We start from the raw sequence: 25,358 nt of genomic DNA on the forward strand, positions 1-25,358 counted from the left end.
GGTGCCATTCTACACAACATCAAGAAAATATATATAATCAATACAAGTTCCAATCATAAAACACAACAAATATTCCATTCATTAATAAACGTTAATACATATTACACAAACATCCGTTCATATTACTTTCCTGTCACTATTACATTAGATAAGTTTTCCTACATAGGGCCTATGTCGGCATCATCTCGACATAACCCGCAACGGTTCAGTGCTTGAATGATACCCAAAAGTATCTATACTGATATGCCCCAAAAGAGACCCCCCCCCCTAAGGGCCAGTGGTTGTATTATAACTAAACAAGATTCACTCCATGTTAGCATCACCACTAACTACTTACACAGAGTATCAAAAAAAATGGTCCCTGTCTATTCCCATCCCAACACAACTAAACACGGTGGTAAACCAACCCCACCAATATCGCCACCAACACCACCAACACAGCCATCATAACCCGGACCCGCATCTCCATCCGGCCGAGCATCCATTGGGAGTATGAGCACTCCCTCTTCAGCTGGGCAATCGCATACTGATGTCCAGTATGCAATCACCCAAGTACATCCTCCTCTGGACTCCCACCGTCAGGGCGGCGGAGTGCTCGTTCACCTGTTCGGTGAGCACTCGGAGCCAGGCCTCCGCGTCCCGTTCCTGTCTCGGAAGACCCCACACAGGTGGAGCCGCAGGCTCGGGCTGAGAGCGGGAGGACTCACCCCTGCGGGTAGCAGGTCTGGGTGGGGGCGAGATAGGTCGGACATGTGGGATACTGATCCGCGCCGTGAGGCGGGGTCCGAATCCGGGGGGTGCAGGGGCGGCCTGTGGTGCGGGTGGGGTCGAGGATCTGGCAATCCTAGCTGGGGAGGACTGGCCGGAACTCCTAAGGCTAGCCTCGCTAGGCTCTGTGCTAGATGCTACGAGTGGGCTCCCAGAGTCCCCGGAGCTGACCTCCTCCGGGTCCTCCTCAATCGACAAACTGGGAGTTCTTGACATTTTACCTGCACACAAGTTAACAAACATATAGTTCTTTCCATAGTGTAAATCATAATCAAATTAATATACACTTACTTATACAACTTGACCACATAACAATATTATCACATATTTGCACGTATGTTGCCAATTTTACCTATTAAAGTCCCCCGTGACTTTCCCCGAATTCCCTCGTGCAGACAAGTCTGTTATTATGTTCCGGACCATAATAACCCACTTGTCCATCCAAGTTCATCCCGATCTCGTCACAATAAATTATTAGTTGATATTCAGATCCTATAATACTTGAGCTACTGGTTATATTTTAGGTATCTTTTAAAGAAATCCAAATTCTTTATAACCAATGGCTCTGATACCAAGTTCTGTAACACCCCATAACCGCAGCGGAAACGTACACGGGATGCAACAGACACATCTGATATCAACAGCATTGTTTATAAAGAAAACACCACTACATTAATTTAAACATATTACATTGTTCTGAGTTTCATAACCATCTAAGCGTTATCACATAAGTGTTACCGATAGTACATTATCATATTTAATGCAAAATATAGATCTCTAGACTTCCACAAAATAGCACACAGCATCGAACACATATCACTCATTCCGATTTGAGTGTACCTAGAAAGCATGTAAAGAAAACGGGTCAACTACGAATAGTTGGTGAGTTTCACTAATTTAAATAAACCATGACAAATCATTATAAAAATCATAAGTAAGTGATGTAATTATACTGAGTTCACAAGTGAAAACTCTATTAACCCCAAAACATATCGATTAACCTCCGGGAACTCTGTTACCCCAGAATACTTCCAATAACCCCTGGGAACTCCGTTACCCCAGAAACACATTTAATAACCTCTGGGAACTCTGTTACCCCAGAAACACATTTAATAACCTCTGGGAACTCGGTTACCCCAGAACACTGTTTCGGGCCTTACAATATTAGCAACTTAGTTAATTACCATCTTAATACATTACCGTACGATTTCCGTACAATAAACATTATATAAATACATTCGTTTCCATGCGATTAGCATGTACTTAAACACTTTGATAAAAACATGCTTTCCGCCCCGGGAAAATATTTAAAACAGTTCAGTAAAAAGGGGCTCGTGAAAACTCACCTTCTTGTGAGCAAGATGTACTACGGTGCACGGCTACTGGTACAGATCTGTAACACGATCCCCAAATCGTTACTACACAATTTCTATCAATATAACTTAAATTCGTGTTAACCGGTACGTCTGGGGACACTGTTAACCCGGTACCACACACGATCCGGGGACAATGTTAACCCCGAAATACTTTTCAGGACTTAGATTGTGATATCACCTAGAGTTCTTAGTCAAAACTACCGTTAGTTTGTTTTCTCGTTTTGCGTGCCTAGCACGGTTATCCGTCTTTATGTTTACAAAAATAAGTTTGACCACACACGACCCGAAAATAGTTATTATTGATATTTTCATTAAAGTGGTGAAATTAGAGCTCGGTTAGACACCCCGTTTGGCCGCGGGGCCCGTTTCCGCCTTTAATACACCGGAAACGGTTAAGTCGGGTAAAATTACCCAAATCATCCGAATTATTTTCGGATGATTTATTTTTACTTGATTAACTTAGTTTCATGAAAATAGTCCATTTTTAAGGTTTTTATGCACCAGTCAGTTCGCTTAGGCGGACTTCGCCGGTTTACTCATTTTAAGCTTTAAAAGTTTGTTTTTAAGTTCCAATTAGCACAAATAAATATCCGTTTAGTCTTGGACCTTGAGATTTTGTACAAACCATATTTTGACAGTAAGGAATTTTATAAAATTTTTCCAGAATTAATTTTTATATCTAAGATTTATTTAACCATTTTTAAACGTCATTTAAACACCAAATATGTCGAAAATACCAAACGACCTTCGAAAAATCCCAAATTTTTCTGGGATGACCCCTGTCACCCACATAGTTCCCTGTAATTTTTACAGAACCAAAAACTCATTTTTCATGCCATTTTTACCAAAACCGAGCTAGAAATCCCTAGAACTCGTTTTACCGAAAATCCTACTTAGACTTCTCCAATGAACCTGAAATTTTGTGTGTGAATTTTATATGTTATAAAAAGCTTATCTTAAATTTTTCAGAATTTTTCATGATGTTTAGCTATTTTTCACCATTTTTGGCCAAAACCGAGCATTAAATTCACCAAATATTCATCCTTTATCCAAAAATTACCAAAACTTCACACATCTCATATTTTCATGTGTAGATCATCTCTGTGAAATTTCGTGACCCAACTCTAAGTCTATCACAATCTGTCCAAATTATCTAAATCACACGAAAACCGAACTATCTTGTGTTTTCTAGCGTTAGATCGCAAAGATCTTGGTTTCTAGCCTTTGCTAGCCACTAGATACAACACTTACAAGCACAACAACACCACACCAAGCAAGTTATACCCACAATCAAGCCATTTCTTTCATGGTTTCGATTAAAACATTAAAACAAAGATTTTGACCTTAAAAATTCGTTTTCGACTCTTTTAACTACTTTCTCGGACCAAGATCCTTTGTATAACTTGTATACATCACTTGATCCTCCAAGAATCGGTTTCATCTCGGGTTTTCACCCATTTTTCATTTGAAACCCCATTTCCTTGTAAATGAATCAAGAAAAGAAGAATAACACGATTATAACTCGGTCTATACCTCGTTTTCTTGCTTAAAAACTTGGATCTTTGGATGATTGTTGAAGATTGATGAGAGAAAGTTGGGGTTGGGATGTTGAAAAAAGAAAATGGAATGTGTATGTGAGAGACTATGGACCGATCGGTCCATAGTAAGGTGGGGAGGGGGGCCCACAACTCCAACCATGGCCACACATTCAGATTACGAAATCTGGATAATGTTGTGGATAATCTGGTTCAGTTCGTTTTTCGGTTAAACGTTTAATTCCGCTCAAAACGAGTCCAAAACAATCGTTTTTCGGCTTAAAATTTAAATTTATATAAAACTGATTTAAAAACTTTAAAAACTTAACCCATGACATTTAATGACTTAACACATCGTATTGTCGGTAATTGTGCGTCTTTTTCGGCTTGATCGATCGTCTCTTGCTTGGTTTGATGTTAAAGGTTTCGTTTATCGTACCGACGTACTAATAAATCGAAATCCTTTTTCTGTGCTATAATTCACTTATCCCGAAGCCTTAATACTTCGTAAACCTTACTAAACATCATATATTTCATCTATGACGTAATCCCCGATTCGTTCGGGTTTCAATAACTGTTCATCGGTTAATCGTAATTCTAATACGACTAACTGTTCATTCGAGTATAATTCGTACTGTGAATCTTATATACTCGTATAAACACATTATAATTCATATATTCAGTATTGAATAACACGTAAATAGTATATTCCGGCTAGGGTATACCTGAATTTGCCGGAATCGTTACAATACCGATGCCGAAAAAGCTTTTCAAGAGTTAAAAGCCCACCTCTGGAAGCTTCCTACAATTACGGCTCCCCACCCAGGAGAGGTTTTGATCCTTTACCTCTCACATACTGACAAGACAATCAGCTCAGTGCTCATGGTCGAAAGAAAAGAGGTCCAAATACCCATATACTTCGTGAGTCGCACATTGAAGGGCCCCGAAAGAGAGGTATTCTCCCATCGAGAAATCAGTACTATCCCTCATCTACACGGCGAGAAAGTTGAGGCGATATTTCCGAGCCCACGTCATCCGGGTCTTGACGGACCAACTCCTCCAGCGAATACTCATGAAGCCAGAGATATCTGGCAGGTTGGCCAAATGGGCAATAGAGCTGAGCGACCATTCCATCGAATACAAGCCTCGGGCAGCTTTTAAGGGACAGGTAATAGCCGATTTCCTCACAGAAGGCCCAACACCCGAACAAGAAGAGCCCTCATTTTGGGAAAACTGCCAGAAAGATATGGTGGCCAACACCCCGGAGGGCCCAGAAGAACCACTCTAGAACTTGTACACAGACGGGGCCTCGAACAAAGATGGAAGCGGGGAAGGACTCATCCTCACCGGTCCTGAAGGAATAGAACTGACATATGCAGTGCGACTAAATTTCCCCAGCACCAACAACGAAGTTGAATATGAGGCCTTGTTGGCAGGGCTAAGGATGGCAAAAAGATCCCAGTCCAGCGTATCAAGGCTCATGTGGACTCGCTACTCGTAGCCAACAAAGTAAAAGGGGACTACGAGGCCAACGATAGCAAGATGATAGAATACTTGAAGAAGACAAAGAAACTGTTACAGAGCTTCAAAGAGGCCGAAGTCGTCCACATCTCCAGAAGTTTAAACGAAAAAGCCGACGCCCTAAGCAAGCTAGATGTGGCTTTTGATCATTTGGCGGAAAACGTCAAAGTAGAGACCATCAAGCAACCGTCAATACTAGAAGAAATGGTAGCCACCGTGGAAACACCGGAGTCATGTTGGATGACCACGATTCTACGATACTTGAAAGAAGGGATCGTACCAGAAGGCAAACAAGAAGCTCGCAGATTGAGAATCTGAGCCCTCTAGTATGAGATTATAGAAGGGGCTCTATACCGGAGGTCTTACCTGGGACCTTCACTCAAGTGTATCGATTACGGAGAGGCCAAGTATGTTATACGAGAAATCCATGAAGGAATCTGCGGGATGCACATGGGGGAAAAGATGGTGGTAGCCCGAGCCATGAAGGCAGGATACTATTGGCCTGCCACGTTTATGAGTGCCTTAAGGGAAATACGAAAGTGCGACAGTTGTCAAATCTACGACCCAGTAACCCGGAAACCCAAGCGTAACCTGGTCCCGGTGAGTTCCTCCTGGCCATTCCAAAGTGGGGCATCGACATAGTGGGTCCTTTACCTGAGGGTAAAGGGAAAGCCAAGTTCTTGGTAATGGCTATCGATTATTTCACTAAATGGGTGGAGGCCAAGCCTTTAGCCACAATTACAGGGCATCATGTGAAGAGGTTTGTGTGGGAAAACATTGTCTGTCATTTCGGACTACCTCAACCATCATAAGCAACAACGGGAAGCAATTTGCGGGGAGGGGGGATATTCAGGGAGTGGTGTAAAGAGATGAAAATCAGGCAGGTCTGCACATTAGTCTCCCACCCCCAGGCAAACGGGCAAGTAGAAATAGTGAACAGAAGCATTGTGGAAGGGATAACCAGCCGTTTGTGCAGACAACGAAGATCATGTTGTGGAAGAACTACCCCACGTTCTATGGGCTCATCGAACCATGCCTAAGGACAACCACGGAGAGACGCCTTTCAGCCTGACCTACGGGACAAAAGCTATGATACCCGTCGAGATCGGCTCTCCTAACAACAGGACCCAGCTGACTGAGGAAGGAGGTTGAAAATAACATTAGGTTGAATCTAAACTTTGTTGAGGAAAGAAGAGAGGCGGCTTCCAGACGAGAAACCGAGTATAAGAAAAAATGGAAAAATACTACAACTCAAGGGTAAGAGAGGTCAAGTTCAAGGTTGGAGACCTGGTCCTCGGGGAGAACGAAGCTAGCAGGCAAGAAACCAATGGAAATTGGGACCTCGTTGGGAGGGTCCTTATCAAATCATCTGGGCCGGAGACAAGGGTGCCTACTAACTAGCGTACCACACGGGGGAGGAGGTGCCTCGTACGTGGAACGCAATGCAGCTTAGGAAGTATTACGCGTGAGACCCCGTAAAGGGGAGACAAAGAGGCAACACACGAGGGGCTACCTTTTAAAAATATTTTGGACAACCAGCCACATGTACTCAAGAAAGGCCTCTATAGCCATAATAACCTCTCCGTGAGGGAACCCGGGAAACGGATCATGACTTTCATTTCTTTTTGTAATCCATTTATGTAACATGATTAAGGTTTAATGACATGAAGTTTGTTTATAAAAAACCTCTCCGGGAGTCCCGACATGTGTCATTTATAATCTAATAAATGCTAAAGTTATTACATGAACACCAAAATCACCATTTCTCGAAGAAAGGCGTTTAAATGAACTCACGTCAAGTGATAGTTCTGTACCTCCTATCATAAAAAGGGAGAAGGCTTCGCCGACAGGCTATCTGGTTAACAAAAAAATTAAGCGAAATCTGAAGATTTCCCAATCATTCACATGCATGCATAGTAAATACATAAAGCAATTAAAACTCAAACTTCACTTAATAATACAATCACCCCCCCCCCCCCCGGGGGTGAAAATGTCCATACCTAGACCCTTAAGGGGTTACAATACGATTGTCCATACAAAACATACAAATTTCAAAAGAGACTTGGGAAAGGTGACAACCACCCATAAAACACCAATTCCGGCTGTCAAGGAAGTGGAGTGGCAGGGTCAACCACGAAAGTCAAAGCTTGAATCCCACACACAGGAACATCAGTGGTGGAGGAAAGCTGTTTCAAGATCGGGGGTTCAAAAGTGTTGTATGCGATATAAGCCTTTTTTGCCTCCGCCTCAGCAGTCTCGGAAAAAGTGGGGACCTCGAAGATAGGAACCCCATTCGCCTGATAATCGTTGCCCGACTGCAAGCCATGTTGGAACCCCGAAGCAAAAATCGCCCTATTTAGAATATCCCGAACTTGACAGCTCTCACGACAAGACTTGGCTCGCTCATACACCTGCTTGAAGCCGTCTACCACCATCCACACCCGATCAGCCTTCAAGCCATCACATTCCCGTTTCAATTCCTCACACTCTTTACGAAGACCTTCAATCACCTGATCCTTATGAGCCTGGATCCCCACCACTTCACGCTTCAAACTTTCATGTTCTTCCCGCTCCCGTTTAAGCTCAGCAGCAACCTATGAGCCGAACCCAGAACAAATAAGTTTACCAACAACAGCAAAAAAGAAATCAAAGGGGAAATATTTACCTCTTGGAACTTCTCATGGTCAGCTTGGGCTTCAGCATACTTGGCCTCCAAAATAGCAACCTGTTTCTGGGACACAGCAAGATCTCCCGTCAGGAGAGCGACCTCATCTTGGGACTTGTTCAAATTAGCTGCAAGGCCAGATGTCTCAAGAACCTTCTCTTTTGCTAAAACAATTTTCTGCCTAAGGCTCTTGATCTTCTGCTGGCCTTTTTCGACTGCCTGCTCCAATGAATCTATATTCTCCTGGTTCTTCTACAAAATATGATCCGCTTCGATCACGACCTGTCGGGTTGCTGCCTCCAAAGCGAAGGTGCGATAAAGATGGGTCCCAAACTCACTCACAAGACAAGTCATACTCATGGCTCGAATATGAGCGGAGTTCACTAGAGGTATGACCTCACTAAGGAAATTATGAGCTTGCTGGGGAGTGAGAACAGATGAACAAACATCCAGGTTCCATTTAGGGACAAATACCATAAACTCAGGAGGATTGTTCAGTCTCAAGAAAGGGCTTACCTCGAGGCGGCAATACCGGTTCTTCAGGACGTTTACCCTTGGGGTTAGAACGAACGGGCCTAGAATCATGGCCTTCGTGCTCTTCAGCAGAAGCAACCACCTGAAATGCAAACTCTCTATCCAGGTCCACAACCTCAGGAGAAGATAGGTTCACCCAGTGAGAAGAAGACGATTGGCCCAAGCAAGGCCGTTTGGAGCTTCTCAAGCGATTCTTCATGGAGGCGTCAAACATCTCGGCCAATGATTCCTTTCGTTTATGAGTATCCTCAACATCAAGAAGCATGTTAGGGTTGGAACGGTCCAGGTAAGGCGATTCCGTCTCAGAGCTAGTTATTGGTGCCATGGGAAGGCGAACGAATGTGGCGGCTTTCAAAGACCCTTTCTACAAAGCCTCTTTCAAACTCATTTCTGCAAAAAGAAAAAGACGACATTAGCAGCTTTAAAACAAATGGTGGCTCGAGAAAGAAGAGGAGTCAACAAGGGCTAAAAGACCTCGGCCGTTCTCAAATATGGACGGCCGGGTGGAAGGATCCGACCATATCTGGCTCATCCCAGCCATAAACAACAATGGTTCAGGATAAGTCATAGCTTTCGTAGGATTGTTCACAAGTAAGTCATGCAGATCGTCTTGGTTCGTAGGACGGCGAAAAGCTATATCACGAATGGTTGTGTCCGTGCGACGACGGCGATGGACACCAAGAGTGAAATTGGGGGGAACAAAGAAAAAACTATCTTTCCACTCTTTAGGGTTAAACCCAGTAGGCATCTTCGAATAGCAGGTTGGCTGTTTGTTCACGGTACAACGTTCGAAGGTAAACCAATCGCCGTCCACTGTAAGATGGTAAAATCGACAGAATAGAGGGATTGTTGCAAAGCCTCCCATCGCCCGACAAGCCAGCTCGAAATGAGTCACCCGCAAGAAACCGAACAGGTGAACCTGAGAAAACCCTAATTTATGATACCTCAACAGGGCCTTTGAAAGTCGGTGAGAGGGTAACGGATATTAGCACACTCCAAGTTTTTCGTGTACAATGTGATGAAGTTGGGACGGCTGATAGCCGTCTCATGAGGTTCAGGCAGAATCGGGGAAAATGACAGGGGAATACGATAACGGGAACACAAAGTAAGCATCTTTTCTTTATTTAGAACGGAGGTGATTAAAGACAAATCTTCACGACTTATGATAAAGGAGAAGAAGATGGAAGACCAAAAATAATAAGCACTAACCTGATCGAAAAATGGGCAGATGAAGGATCGGCCGGAGAATGAAGAGTTAACGGGAATTTTGGTGAAGAGAGAAAAGAGAAAGAGGCAGGTGAAAAAGTAAATTGATGGGATGTGAAAGCTTTTCATATAATGGCGGCTTGGGAATTGTGTAATTCAATTTAAGCCACATTTTTTACCACCTCTGTCATGGGCTCGAGGTAGGTTAGGAACAACAAAATTCATGGAAATAGAAAATGGGCCTGACCTACATAGGAGCCCAAACAACATTCAACCCCAGGCAAGAAGATATAAGGGATGAGAAGGAAGGCAGACTTGAAACGAGTCTATTACCGTCTTCATAAATAACAACGTTAATAGACTGTGGGACTTGAAGATACTAGGTCAAACTGAGCCCAAGCAGAGCCCAAGAAGTCTAGCCCAACAGCAGCCCAAGTACTCCAGACAAGGTCCAAAGTCAACGACCGACCTGTCCTTGTTGATCGAGTGTTACAGAGTTGAGGTTGACATAATCTTGGAGGGAAAAGAGAGCCCAATGGATAATAGCCAGTCCTCTGCCTGAGTCAGAAGGACCAGCGGGCAATAGAGAAGACCCAAGGAGCAACGGTTCGGAGTGAGATTCCCCCAAAACCTTATATATGTACACATTCTCTTTGTAATGGACAGACACTCATGATTAAAACAATATACTCTCTTTTGCTCACGGTCATCTCACACTGAAATGAACCAAGAATAACCTCACACACTCACACACACGACACTCAAGCATTCATAGTCAATAGTGGTTTCAGCGGGGGTTTCTACAGATATAAATTTGAATTAGTCATATCATGAGTAGAGGATGAATGATTATTGGAGATAAAAGAAATCAAAATCGAGATTACTGTATATGGAGATATATATTTCTCATAGGAAATCAGATCTACATTTGAAATTTAAAATAAAGTGTGAAGAGACAAATGTAGCATCTTCATAGAAAGTTTGTCATAATCTTCTAGAGGAAGATATTAAAGGAAAGGGAGTCGTGGCTATGTGTTTAGTTGACACAATAGTAAACAAAACATCAGACTGACACGTGTCTCAAAGGGGGGTGTGAGGATGACACGTGGCATAATTAAATTTTTGTTACTATATAGTGAGATATTTAGTTAAAGACAATTTTGGAATGTTTGTTAATTGACAAGATTTGAATGTTTATACAATGTATGGTTGAAGTTTTAATTATTCCGTGAAAGTTTTAATTAAAACTAACGCCCTGTTCTTGGGTTTTTTTAAAGGAGGGAAAGGAAAGGAAAACTGAGAATAGTTAAAAAAAATGGGTGTTCTTGAGTTTTTTTTTTAAGAATGGAAAGGAAAGGAGTATGAGGAGTTAAGAGGGATTATATTAATGTATTTTCCCAATAAGTTATCCTCACAAAAATGGGATGATTACTAAGGATAACTATTTTTTAACATAGTTATCCTTTCCTTTCCTTTCCTTTAATTTCCTTCCAACTCAAGAACACACCTAATTAAAAAAAATATCCTTCCCTTCCCTTTCTTATCCTTCCCTCTCCTTTCCTTTTCATTCCTTGGTTAAAACACTCAAGAACAAGGCGTAATAGTTTATTAGTAAGTCCAATACTAAAGTAAGGCGTCCTGTTTTGGGGCCTTACACAAATCATCTTATTTGAGTTGGTAAGACACAAACATTTTAAAAACAAGGTATTGAGTTCGATTCACATCAACAACATAATCCTACTATACTATTAAAAAAAATTAGTTTGGTGTCACATGCCCCTTGCCTATTGGACGATTGCATTTCCTTCCAAAATTATCTTTCACTTCTCTATTTTTCTTACCAATTAAATAAATCAAAAATAAATTCTATTCCTAATAATTAAAATACTTAATGTATTCATTTAAGTCAATATACCGGTTTCTAATTTTAGATTTTAACTACTTTTTTATTTTGAGAGTTACATATAATTTGTAACTAACAATCACTTAAAATAAGAACAAATTCATTAATAAATGTAGATTGTTATATTTTTTTTAATGTTCACATCTAATTAGTTAAAATTGGACCAAATTCATCAATAAATGTAATTTCATTTAAGTTTTTCGTTCAAATTATCATCAAAGTTTATGGTAATTAGATTTTATTTATTTATTATGAACAATAATTTTGTTTTACATATGTTATTATTAACAAAAATCTCGGTCATTCTTTTTAATTCGTAGTAAATATAGTTGAAAATTAATTTTTCAACCGACTCAATATTATATAAAATATACTATATACTACAGTATATTGATTTGGTCAAACAAATTAAACAATCATAATGATTCTTTCAAAAGAGGAAACTTAATTTATGCAAAATAAAATCCAAACAAACTTTTCATAACTTATTGAATTATTATTTATATAGAAAGAACATAATTTAAGCTAACCATAGGAACTTGGTCTTCCCTTAAAATACTTTTACCATAAACTTTCACTAAACTTCAAACTTATATATTGAATACTTGGGCTTACAAAATATGTCACTCTTAAATTATCACTCCTAATACTTGGTGGGTTATTAACTCGGAGATTCAATAATTTGGAAGTGTTGATAACATTTTAAGTTGAATGATATTATAAGTTTGAAGGTATGTACGATTTGTTTATAAAATACGCTACTTTGTATAATCGATATAATTATACGTCAGTCTATGTAACTTATTGGTCTCTGCATGATATAAGATTTCTAAATTTTTCACATGTTAATCGTAATTTTTTTATTTTATATTTGAGATGTCTTCAAGATCCAAGAGACGCACTAATTCTCAATCATCATCTTCCAATAAGAGGAATAATACAAATGGTTAGTGAGTTTAATAATTTAAGGTTACTCTCTAAGTACTATGTTATAATAATAATAATAATTTTGTTTGCAAAACGTGCAGTGTCATCGTCTAGACAACCATTGCGTATCATATCTAACGGTAATAATTTTTTTATAAACCATCAATTGATTTAAAATGTTAATATTTTATAACCGTCTTTTTTTATTAGATCTAAAATTTTATGAGATATACGACAAGTAACATGAAGTTTGAGGACCATTCAGAGTATAGCTCGAGCCATGGTAGGACCTGGTCACCAAATGCGTGCTCTTACTGATGTAAGATTTCTTGAAATTCATATTTACAGTTTTATTTTTATATGTTGAGAGCTCCCTCTATTCATATTTACAGTTTAAGGACGATTTGAAGACTAGCTCTAGCCATGGTAAGACTGGGTCACCAAAGTTCCACCTACTCCTTCCAGGATTCAATAGACATGTTGAAGTTTTTGAGATATACAAAAATATTGTTGATTTATTTCCTTATCGAAATTATCATGCTAATTATTCCGATTACATTCATTGATAATTCTTACTAATTTGCTTTTTAATAGTTCAGTATATCTAACATTACTTTATTTTTAATAATTTTAGGTTATGACGGCCCAAATTGGTAGATTGGCTAATTGCATGAAAAAAGTATTTGATGTAGAGTAAGTTGGTTGTGTTTGTTTTGGTCATTACTAATGTATTTTAGTTATTAATTTTCTATCATTTTTTATTTTATGTAGCTTAGATAATTCATATAAATTAATTCATTTTTATATAAATAACAATCTTTATTTTTTCTGTGTTAAAATTTTTGAATCTTATATTGAAAGTTTTAACAATTATTTATTGAGCTTTCAAAAAATGGAATGTTTTTTTATAATAATATTTACAATTATTTATTTCTGTTTTAAAATTCAAAATTTGCCATTATTACAACAATCTTTTTTTAGTTTTTAGTAGTATTCAACCTCAACAAACTTTTCATCTTTTATATTTTACCAAATTTTAATTAGCATAAATGACATATTTAATATATATATGAAATTTTAAATAATTTACTTTGAGTATACTTGAAAGTTAATAAGTTTTGTATTAAAAACGCATTAATTTATTTGACCAAGTTAATATATGGTGTATTACTTATTTCAATTTTATATTTAAAAAATCTTAGATATTTACTATAATTGCTTATTTATTTTAAAATATTCATCATCTTTAATTTTAATGATACATTTATTTATTTATATTTTTAAGAACCGAATTTTACCACTCTTTTTTAGTATTAATATTCTCCAATCTCAATAAACTTTAAATCTTTTATATTTGACCAATGTTTGATTAGACATAAATGCCAAGAATTACCGATTCGTCTAAATTATCTCGTTCAAATTAAAAAATAAACTAATAAACTAAATAGAAAATAAAAACTTCCATATTTTATATTTGACCAATTTTTCATTAGGTATAAATGTCAAGATTAATGTATAAAATTGAAAAAAGAATTATCTAATGAATTTATTGTTAAATAAGTTAATGATGCTAAAGTCTTGACAATAACTTCATGATAATTAAAAAAATTAATAGTATATTGTTTAGTTAGTGAATTTCTAAAAAAACAAAAGTTTTTTATAATAATATTTACATTTATTTATTTTTGTTTTTAAAAACCGAAATTGACCACTCTTGCAACAATCTTTTGAAGTTTTTAATAATTTTCAATGTCAACAAACTTTCCATCTTTTATATTTGACCAAATTTTTTATTAGTATAATGGCAAATTTAATGTATATTAAAATTTTAAATACTTTACTTTTAAATATACTCGAAAGTTAATAAGTTTTATATTAAATACACAGTAATTTATTTGACAAATATAATATGTTGTTTATTACTTATTTCAAATTTATATTTAAAAAATCTTATATATTCACTATGATTGCTTATTTATGATAAATATTCATCATATTTAATTTTAATGATACATTCTGATCATTTATACATTTATTTATTTCTGTTTTTAAGAACCGAATTTTGAACACTCTTTTGTAGTTTTTATTAGTCTCAAATCTCAATAAACTTTCAATATTTTATATTTGAACAATTTTTAATTAGGCATAAATGTCAAGAATTACCAATTTGTCTAATTTATTCATGCTAAATTAAAAAATAAACTAATAAAGTAAACATAAAATAAAACTTTTCATTTTTTGTAGTTGACCAATTTTTAATTAGGCATAAATGTCAAGATTAATGTATAAAATTGAAAAAAAGAATTATCTAATGAAATTTATTGTTAAATAAGGTAATGATGCTAAAGTGGTGACAATAATTTCGTGATAATTAAAAAAATTAACAGTATATTGTTTAGTTACTAAATTTCCAAGAAAAATGGAAATTTTTTTATAATAATATTCACATCTATTTATTTATGTTTTTACAAAACCAAAATTGACGACTTTTGCAACAATCTTTTGTAGTTTTTAATAGTATTCAATGTCATTAAACAAAAAAGGTTAATATGTTTTGTATTAAATGACAAATTTAATGTATTAAAACTTACCATCTTTTATATTTGACCAAATTTTAATTAGAATAATGACAAATTTAATGTATACTGGAAATTTAAATAATTTACTTTTGATTATACTAAAAAGTTAATATGTTTTGTATTAAATACCCATTAATCTATTTGACCAATTTAATATGTTGTTAATTACTTATTTTAAATTTATTTTTAAAAATCTTAGATATTCACAATAATTGCTTATTAATGCTAAATAATCATCATATTTAATTTTAATGATACATTCCAATCATTTACACATTTATTATTTCTGTTTTTAATAACAAAATTTAACAACTCTTTTGTACTTTTTAACAGTCTCCAATCTCAACAAAGTTTTCATCTTTTTTATTTGAACAATACTTAGTTACGCATAAATGTCCAGATTAATGTATACAATTGAAAGAATAGTTATATAATGAAATTGATTTTAAATATTGTAATGATGTTAAAGAGTTTGAAACATAATTTACTTTAGATTGCAGTCACTTTAATAGAACTTTAAATAGGGAATGACTTCTATGTAATAAAATTAAAATTAACCGGTTTAATTTTAATTATTTCTATATTAATTTAGTTAGACTTAATTGGTGAAATTAGTATAATAAATCTTTATTATTTCGATTTAACTTAATACATTTAACTAAAAGGTCTTTGAATCGAAATAAAACAAAAGTTTAATTACAAAATAATTTATAATAAAATATATCTTTATTTATTAATTAATGTTGAAATGAAACTCATAATACCTTAAAAACTTTAGTTGTATATTAATCAGGCTGCTATGGTTTATTTTGTTTTTTAGATTGTGAAGCAAAATTACTTTTTTTGTTTGTGAAATGTAAAAAAAGTTAATGGTTGGCTAATATGATTATAAAATGTTCATATCTTCATTTGGTTTTTTAGTTTAGGTGTATAGTAAATTTGTGTAGGTATTACTTTTTTATTTATACAATCTAAATGTTTAATTTTTTGGTTACAAACTTATGTTAAATATTTTTGTTGGTTAATATGCTAGTTATGAAATTTTATGGTTGTCTATATATATATGGTTGTTGATATGCTTTCAACCCATTTGTAACATGGGCTACTTTTTAATAGCTTATGTATTTTACATTTTTAATTTTTGATTGTATTTTCACTGTAATTTGAATGTTATTTTGGTTTATCTTTGTATTTCACAATCATTTGTTTTCGTACAAATATTATTTACAACTTAAAGTATGTTGTCGTCCTGAATAACATATAACTTATGTTGTTCTTTCAAATGACACGCGTTAGTTTGAAAATTTCAATATTTCCACCCGTATCGTACACGGGTTAATAACCTAGTTTTCATTATAACAGTTTCAATTAAAACAAAATAGATAATAAAGTGAAATTTGTTTAATTGAAAAGTTATACAATTGACATCATGTGTGGATGACCTAATTGAATTATGTGCACAATAAGTATTTTTTTTTTTAATTCTATAGTCTTGTTAAAATAGAAAGCTTCTTAACTTAATTTCTCACATAATCATGATACGGATCATTGAAAAATAGCGTAAATATACTAGTATGACTTTTAAACTATAAAGAACAACCATGTAACAAATGTATGTAGGTTATTAAACAAACACACCAAAGGAAATTCTTGCTTACACAAAAGATAGGATCAAATATTTTCACGCCATACTCGCTTCTGTTTTCTTCCTAGCTTGCATAGCATCAGGTCGCACATTTTCCATATTGTGAGATGTATCCAATGGTGCACACATAACAAGCCGCTCCTCGAGCTCGGCAAAAGAAATAGGGCAAAATCCAAGAAAATCTGACGCCTTGATATCACCGTTGCGGTTTGTTTCCGAGGTTACAGATCCATCAAACCCAACATGTGCCACATGCTTTACATTTGTCGGAAGGCTGATTTCCAGTTCCATTTGTACTTCATCCATCTCGTCCTTAAAGACTAGAAAAACCAACACGAGTCAAGTCCAATGAACTAATTAGTTTATAATAGGTTTATATTTATTAACTTATTAGTTAATATTTGAAAAACCAACACGATTCAAGTGGCTTATTGGTCTACTTGGGGGCCCTCAGCGTTTCACCTTTTATTCTTTTTCCTTTCTTTTCTTTTCTTTAAATAATTTATTTTTTGTTTTATTTCGTTAATATTATTAGTACAACAACAATTTGTGTCGGTTTACGACCCGAATATGTTGGTTATTATTATTTGTTTTAGCTCGTCGTATTTTATCCCTATTTTTTATTTGAGTAAAGTGAATATGAGTCTGTTAAGCACCCAACATTAGATGCGAAACCATCAAACACTTAGTTTTGATTAAAAGTTTTCAAAAAGTTGATTTTATTATTTCCCTAATTATGTTCCCTCTCCATTAACTTAGTAAACCCCTAACTCTTAATTCATCAATCATCTACAATGAAAACAAATTAAAACTAAACCCAATATTGACATGAAGAGGAAGATAGTTAATTATACATCTACAAGATGGGAGTGGCTAAAGAATACTTTGACTACGACCTTCATTTAATCTGAAAATAATGAAAAAATTAAAAGAAATCCTTTAATCCTAGTTTTATGATCTCGGAATTCAATTGCTATGGATGTATGCAACCATTCCCAACTTGCTAATATTTATTTAATTGTCTTCCTCTTCACGTAAATTAAAATATGGGATTTGATTTTTATTTGTTTTCATTGCCTATGATGTGACAATCGTCAATTTCAGGTTAACTCCGTTAACTCAACTCCGTCAATTCAAACTTTAAGATCATTGAATCTATAACGCACACATCATTACATTTAAACTAGGGTTTAAATGACGCTTAACACTTACTACATGTGTAGTCTTTCGGGATTTGCACCGAAACGCAAACGAGTTGACGCAAACGATTGATAAATAAACGAAAAACGTCAAAACAATAATTATGTGATAATTATGTGTTAGACTTATGTGTTATGTGATAACATGATTATAAACGTTAACTCAAGACGAAAACAAGCTAGTTAGGCTAGAAAAACAACACTTGAAAGTAGAGGGACTAGAGTGTAACTTGTATATCTATAAATATAACCTTAACACTTAACCCTAACTTATTATTATAAACCTACAAGCTCCGATCGGCCCCTCCCTTGCTCCCTCTTGGCTGCCGTCCACAAGCACACACACATACAAGCCCTAATCAAGTGTTTAATCCAAGAACTAGGTGCTAGGAAGGTATAATTGATCATCCTTTACCTTCTTGTTGTTTAATTTTGATGTTTAATGGGTTAATTAAGAACCCTAGGCAGCCGATTTTTATATGTATGTATGAGTTAACATGATGGTTGTTGAATTCATGATGATTGATAACTAGTATTGATGTTGTTGCTTGATTGATTGTTGTCTTTGATTTGAGTTAAAACACAAACCCTAATCTTGTATGTATGGTGTAATTGATATGCATGGATAGTGGTTGTAGTGTCTAGCATGTTATATGATTGATTTATGGTCCATAGATAGTTAAATTGTTGAGTTTTGATGTGAACAGATTCTGGACAGAATGTGTATACGATGTTTAAGTGACTGTAACGAAGTGTAAACGTGAAAATTGGTTGAGATTGTGGGTACTGCAGTAAACTAGGTTGAGTCTAGTTTCTATAAAGTATAAGTTTGTAATTTTTGGACAAGTAGAAGTTTACTTTTATGATTTTACAAAAACGTTGTGCAAAGCTGAGCTGTTAGACCTGCTGTTAGGTTATGTTGTAAATGTTATATCTCATGAACTACGAGACCAATTGGGTTGGTTCCACTTCTGGAAGTTGACTCATTGAGTTAGGAACCAAACCCAAGTGGTCTTGCATTTATTGGATTTTTCGTTTAACGGGAATTGCAAATAACATTCTGTTGCGCATGAATCTGACTGATATGAGTTTACTGTAGTGTTTTGATCATTATGAGAAATCTATATGGAATAAAAATAAGATAAAATATGTTCTGGAAACCTAAGACATGTATGTTTCAGTGGTGATTTTTGGTGAATTAATTGAGATGATATGATCGGTGAAATAGTACAATCTTTCAAGTAGAAATTCTGTCACAGTGAAACTAGCTGCTGAGTTGTGTATAAATGCATGAAATATGATATTTCTTATATAATTGTTATGTTTTGACCAAAATACCCTTGCGGGGAATAGTTGCAAATTGATTGCCATGATTTGACCAAATTGCCCTTATGGGGAATAATGGCTAGTAATTGTTATTTGTTGACCAAAATGCCCTTACGGGGATAATTGCTAGTAAAGTATGTTATTAATACATGACACAAAAGTAATTGTTCACTCACGTATCGTATCACAATTGTACTTGTTTAAGTCACACACGATTCACAAACGAAACACGAAACATGTTACGTGCATAGGTATTATGTGCCGAGTCTAGAGACTCGTTAAACATACCGATACTTAGAAAATCTCTTTGTTATTTAGAACGCTAGAGAGTTTCTACGACGCGCATCACTTGGTGATCTAATTCGGGATATTCTTCGCAAACAGTGAGTTCACTTACCCCACTCTTAAACTGTTTTCAAACGTTTTTCACTTGGGGGAGATAACATACTCCGATAAACGCATTTTTGAGATAAACGCATATTTAAGATTTTGTTATAAATTATATATCACTTGTAAAGACTAAGCGGCAAACGTAACATTTGAAGTCACACACATCGAACCGGTTAATATTTAGAATAGCGAGTCACTGTTGAGTAGTACTACTGGGTTTGACAAACCCCACCCGACGCTAAGCTCAACTGGAGGTTGAGTGGGTGTAATTTTGGCTAACACTTACCATGGTCTGGATTGACCTGGTGACGGGCACTTGATAAACAGTCAGCTTCGGTGTCGAACCACTTAGTAATACTTGTTGTATAGATTAGCTACTTATCGATATATAATTTGACATAACATTATCTGGTAACGCAAAACGCCGTAACGTGGTTACGCAAAACGCAAAACGCCGTAACGTGGTTACGCAAAACGCAAAACGCCGTAACGTGGTTACGCAAAACGCTTAAACGCCGTAACGAGGTTACGCAAAACACTTAACGTAAACGCTGAATGCAAACGCTAAACGATTTATCTTATATAACTTGTGAACTCACCAACCTTGTGTTGACACTTTTAGTATGTTATTCTCAGGTAGCCGAGGCGGGCGCGCGGTTTAGGAGCATGCATTAAATGAAAACACTTTTATTCTGCAAACTTATTTTTAACAGTTATCTTTGGTTTTAAGTCGTCCTGCGTGACGCAACTTTTGAATTAAGGTTTTTACGCTTCCGCGCTTATTTGCATTTAAACGTTTTTATGGTTTGATTATAACTGATGATTCCGATTCTGCCAGTTCACACCCTCTGACGGTAAAACTCCGTGAGTGGATTTTGAGGGTGTGACATATGATGAATTAAGAGTTAGGGTTAATGGAAAGTAAACATATTAGGGAAAGAACAAAATCAGATTTTGGAAACTTTTAATCAAAACTATGTAGTTTTGATGGTTTCGCATATAAGGTTAGGTGCTTAACAGCCTCATATTCACTTTCCCCTTTTTATTCTTATGTAATCAGCTTCGATGCCGACTGAATTGTGTTGGTTCGCAGTTGCTACCTAAGTTTTTTTTTTTCGCCGCGAGTTTTGTTGCTGAATTTATTTATTTATTTATTTATTATTATTATTATTATATTTGTTTAGTTTTGGTGCCATAAGACGACACCAACCAAATTTGTGTTGGTACGCCACCGCAACACTCAATTTTTCATCAACACTTACCAGATGTGAATATTTGATACCTAGTTCATTTTATTTTTTGTAATGACTCTAACCTACCAAGTGATTGAGACAAACTTTTAATGCTCTTGGTGAGCCTTTGAAGGCCAACGGAGACAATAGGCTTTGAGAGTGATGTGAACCTAAACGAGCTTTTCATCATGTTGTCACTTGAAGTGAGTGCTCCTTCTTCATCTTTTTGATCCTTGGGAAGACCAAATGATCTACACGCTACAAGAAAATAAAACACATAAACACACATAAAATAATAATAGTATTCATATATTAAGCAAATTTGCTATGAAAACAATAGTTGTAGTTAGATGTGTTGGAGAGAGACCCATCTGAGAAGAGTCGGTATCTTCCTTCGGTCTTCTGCCATGTTGAACACAAACCGCAACACTAGCTGCGGACACACATCCAGTGGAAAAGGGAAAAGCTACAAGACGTTCCAGTCGATCTTTCATCATCGAGATGCACAATGGGAGAACGAAGATGGTGGTGGTGGTTGAGATTTTGTAATAGAAATTGTAAGAATAGGGTTGAGTTAGTTATAGGAGTAAATGGCTGAAGATGCTTTGTAAACAAGATATCATGATTCTACTCTTAATGACAACTCCATCACCTTTTGGATTCCATACTTGAATTTAATGTTTTGAGGTTGGTAGAGGACTTCATTAACTAGAGCCCCTCCAAATTTCTTGTATTACATGAAATGTATGTTTTTTTTTTTTTAAATTAAGTTAAATATAAAAAAGAGTTCATAAAAATTAAAATGTTACCTTGTCATTTATTATTGATCAATTAATTAATATTAATAAACAGAAAAGAAAGTTCTATGGGAATACAAAGCCAAAACAAACGATGAATATGAGCCAAAAAGTTCACTTGGAACTCTTGATTAAGGTACAATAAAAATTATAATATATGCCTTATCAATTAGTTTTCGGTGGTGTTTTCATGTATAGTATTCTTTAAGAAAAGTAAGCAAAGTTCAAAAGTGGAGTCTACCACAACCACCAAAGAGTATCTCACCAGCAATCCATGATCATTGGTTATCAATTTCATTAATGTATTGCTACATCTCATGTTAAAGATGGCCATGTATTTAGATCAAAGAGCTAAGACAATTTATTAAATTAGCCAATGAAATCAAAGTCCCTGAAATGTTATTAGCTATATTTCTAGTTTTACACATACACACACGAAACCCAGTGCAAATAATGTTATCCCTACTAAGATGGGTGGGGGTGTCCATCATCACGCGTGATAGAGCCACAAACACCGCCGCCGGTACCCCCCCTCCCCCATCACGCGTGATGGGGGATCCAACGTGATAGCCATCACGTGTATGGAACCAAGAAATTGGACCGTTGGGTGGGGGGGTGGTTTGACCGTTGAGGGGGGAGGGGGGATTTAATAAAAAAAAATAAACAATATAAATAAACAACCATTTCAATTCAACTCAAAACCAAATCCAACTCAAAACACTCTCAATCTTCTACTTCATTCAAAACAAAAAAAAAAATGGAATTTCCGTGCCACTTGGTTCCGTTAGACACTGATAGCTCTTTGTCTACGGACGATGACATTGCCGAATGGTTCCCGTTGTTATATAACGAACTTGAAGCCCGAGCCATCCAAAGAAAAAAATGGTGAATCATGATCGTATACATGCCCACTAAGTGCTAATGAACGACTATTTTGTGGAGGAGCCGAAATAAAATGACGAGACGTTTAGGAAACGGTTTCATTTGCCGAAATATTTATTTTAAAGATTGTAGCCGACGTCGAAGCAAGCGAAGAATGGTTTCAAGAATCTTACGACGCGAGGCGCAAACGAAGTTTTACGGTGCTTCAAAAATGCACATCCGCTATTCGTCAATTAGCGACAGGTAACCCACCCGACCAATTCGATGAATACTTACAAATGTCTCAGAGAACTTCACGTGAATGTCTGCAATTATTTTGCAACGTGATTTTAAATTGTATGGCAAAGAGTTTCTACAAAAACCAACAAGACACAACATTACACGTCTTTACGCCACGCATGAGGCTTTATGGCATTTTCCAGGGATGCCCGATAGCATCGATTGTACACATATCGAATGGAGGAATTGTCCTCATGATTTTCGAGGGGCGTATGTTAGGGGTGATATCAAACAACCGACCATCTCACTTGAAGCGGTTGCGTCAAATGATTTATGTATTTGGCATTCTTATTTTGGTGTTCCTGGCTCAAACAACGACATCACTGTTTTGTACACATCACCGTTGTTTCAGAGCGTAAGAGATGGTACCGCACCTTTCTGTCCATATTTTATCAACGGGAGTTATTACAGACGTTGCTACTATCTTGTCGATGATATCTACCCGCAATGGTCTGTTTTTGTGAAAGCCTTTTCGTTTCCTGTCGAGGACAATAAAAAGGCGTTCAAGAAGTTGCAAGAATCGGCAAGAAAAGATGTCGAGAGAGCTTTCGGTGTCTTAAAGGGTAGATGGTGCATAATTATTATACCGGTTTGTGCAATGAAAAAACCCACGATCTCTAGCTACGTATACTCATGCATCATATTACACAATATGCTAATAAAAGAAGATGGAGGGCAATTTCTTAGATTGGGTGCCAGATCCTCCTACTCAAGTTCCGGCTCCTGAGGATGTGCAATTAGACTTGCGGGATGAGAATATACACTATCGGTTGAGATGAGATCTAGTTGAAGTTATAGGTTCTTTTTAGAATTTCCGGATTCAGACGAGGAGTAGATTGTTTATTGTAACTTTTATTTTTAAATTATAATTTTTAAGTTGTAATATGTTCTAGTAAAATATTGTTTTTTATTTTTTAAGTTGCAAAAAAAAAAAAAAAAAAACTCCTCATCACACCACACGATCACCCCCACTAAATTCCATCACTAGTGATGGATTTGGTTGAGGTGAGGTGTCACCATACCATTGGGTGTGGTGGGTAATGGATTTGGAACCACCCTCTCCCCCTAAACAAATGAATGCCACTAACAAAATATTTACTCGAAAATTTCTCGGTGAAGTTTGTTGCTGACAATAATCCCTAGATGATACTGTATCGGTAATATTGGGCTGCATAATTTGGTTATCGAGGAGCAATATTGAAGAAATACCATGGTTTTTACAAAGATTACTATGGCTCTTTACGGGGGGCATCGAAACCCCAACCTATAATTCCCCAACCTATAATGCCTCTCTATGGTGAGGGGCTTCAAACATTTTTTTCATTAAACATAAAAACCAACACAATAATATAAAATAAAATAAATTAAATATAAAAACATATACATAAAAACTAAAATAATAACAACTATTTTTAGTCGTCGTCATGTTGCTTGTTCCTCCAAAGATGTTCAATCAAATCTGATCGAAGACTGAAATTCGTATCCCTTCTTTGTGTTCTTAATAAATTAGCAATTTTCTCATCTTCGTTTAATGTTGAGATCGGCTCTGGCGCATCGTTGTACTCACCTTGACAAATTGCTCTACCCTGGTCCTCCAATATCATATTATGCAAGATAATACAAGTGTACATTATTTTCTTCCATTTGGTTTAAACGAGCCGGTTGTCTACTAATAAACCAACGTTTCTTTAATACCCCGAATGTCCTTCAATGTACTTTCTGGCCGACTCATGTTTTTTTTCTTGAAGTGCTGATATTTATAGTGAGTCGGGCACGTAAAGCTAAGAATCAACGTGAGCCGCTTCAGATAAATACCGTCGACTTGATAATATACGTATTCGTAGTTGACATCATTCGTGGAAAATGAGGTGACGGGTTCAACTCCGTCTATGACGCGGTCAAGAATAGGGGACGAATTTATCACAGCTACATCATTGTTTGCACCGGGCATCTCAAAAAACGCATGCTATATCCAAAGATCAAATGACGCAACCACCTCAAGAATAATTGTTGGGCCATCATGATCACCCTGATGATATTGGCCTTTCCAAGCAAGCGGCCAGGCTTCCCAATGCGAGTGTGTGCAATCAAGGCTACCTAGCATCCCGAGAAAGCTGTTTCTTTGTTGATGCATCTCGTATATTTTTTGTATGTCACTTTGAGTCGCTCTCCTCAAATATTTTACATGTTATAGTTGAGGAATACATAATATTAATAATCTTAACAAAGTTGATAGAATCTACACTCAAAATAAGAAAGTTTAGAAATAAATAATTAAAATGATAATAATACTCACATTCGCAGAATGTGTGAAGGGCTTCACGACTTACTGTATCTGACATCTGTAAATACTCTTTCATGGCGTCCCTCGTAGTCCCGTACTTTAGTTGACAAATTGCCGCTGTGCAATTTGATAGTGCACGTTTTGGTCGCCTCGAGTCTTTGTAAATCGTATATAATTTATTATTATTCTAATGTAAGGGCATTTTGGTAATTACCATTCCCATTCGTGTCACACCCCGAAAACTTAACTTAGCAGCAGAAGTCTTAATTAAGACGTTCGAGTGGTGACAGACGCCGAGTAGCCATACAAT

General features: G+C 36.1%; 1 protein-coding gene across 1 annotated transcript; it reads right to left on the minus strand.

The window, feature by feature from the left end:
• Positions 1-16,588: 16,588 nt before the first annotated feature.
• Positions 16,589-21,514, minus strand: LOC143559620 (CRIB domain-containing protein RIC4-like). The gene is made up of 3 exons (XM_077048140.1): positions 21,174-21,514; positions 20,894-21,064; positions 16,589-16,979 (listed from the first exon to the last, which is right to left on the minus strand). Exons 1-3 carry the CDS (start codon positions 21,301-21,303, stop codon positions 16,696-16,698), a joined length of 585 nt encoding a protein of 194 aa, XP_076904255.1. The 5' UTR covers positions 21,304-21,514; the 3' UTR covers positions 16,589-16,695.
• Between the last annotated feature and the right edge of the window lie 3,844 nt (positions 21,515-25,358).

This window comes from Bidens hawaiensis, unplaced genomic scaffold (assembly GCF_021521415.1).
Source record: "Bidens hawaiensis isolate Kalapana, Puna unplaced genomic scaffold, B.hawaiensis_p1.1 tig00001093_1, whole genome shotgun sequence".
Taxonomy (NCBI): Eukaryota; Viridiplantae; Streptophyta; class Magnoliopsida; order Asterales; family Asteraceae; genus Bidens; species Bidens hawaiensis.

Coding starts and splice junctions, on each gene's coding strand:
- LOC143559620 (XM_077048140.1), bottom strand. CDS start 21,303: ATGATGAAAGATCGACTGGAACGTCTTGTAGCTTTTCCCTTTTCCACT. Junction 21,065..21,173: donor TACCGACTCTTCTCAGATGG/GTCTCTCTCCAA, acceptor ATTTTCTTGTAG/CGTGTAGATCATTTGGTCTT. Junction 16,980..20,893: donor AAGTTTGTCTCAATCACTTG/GTAGGTTAGAGT, acceptor TGGTTTTTCTAG/TCTTTAAGGACGAGATGGAT.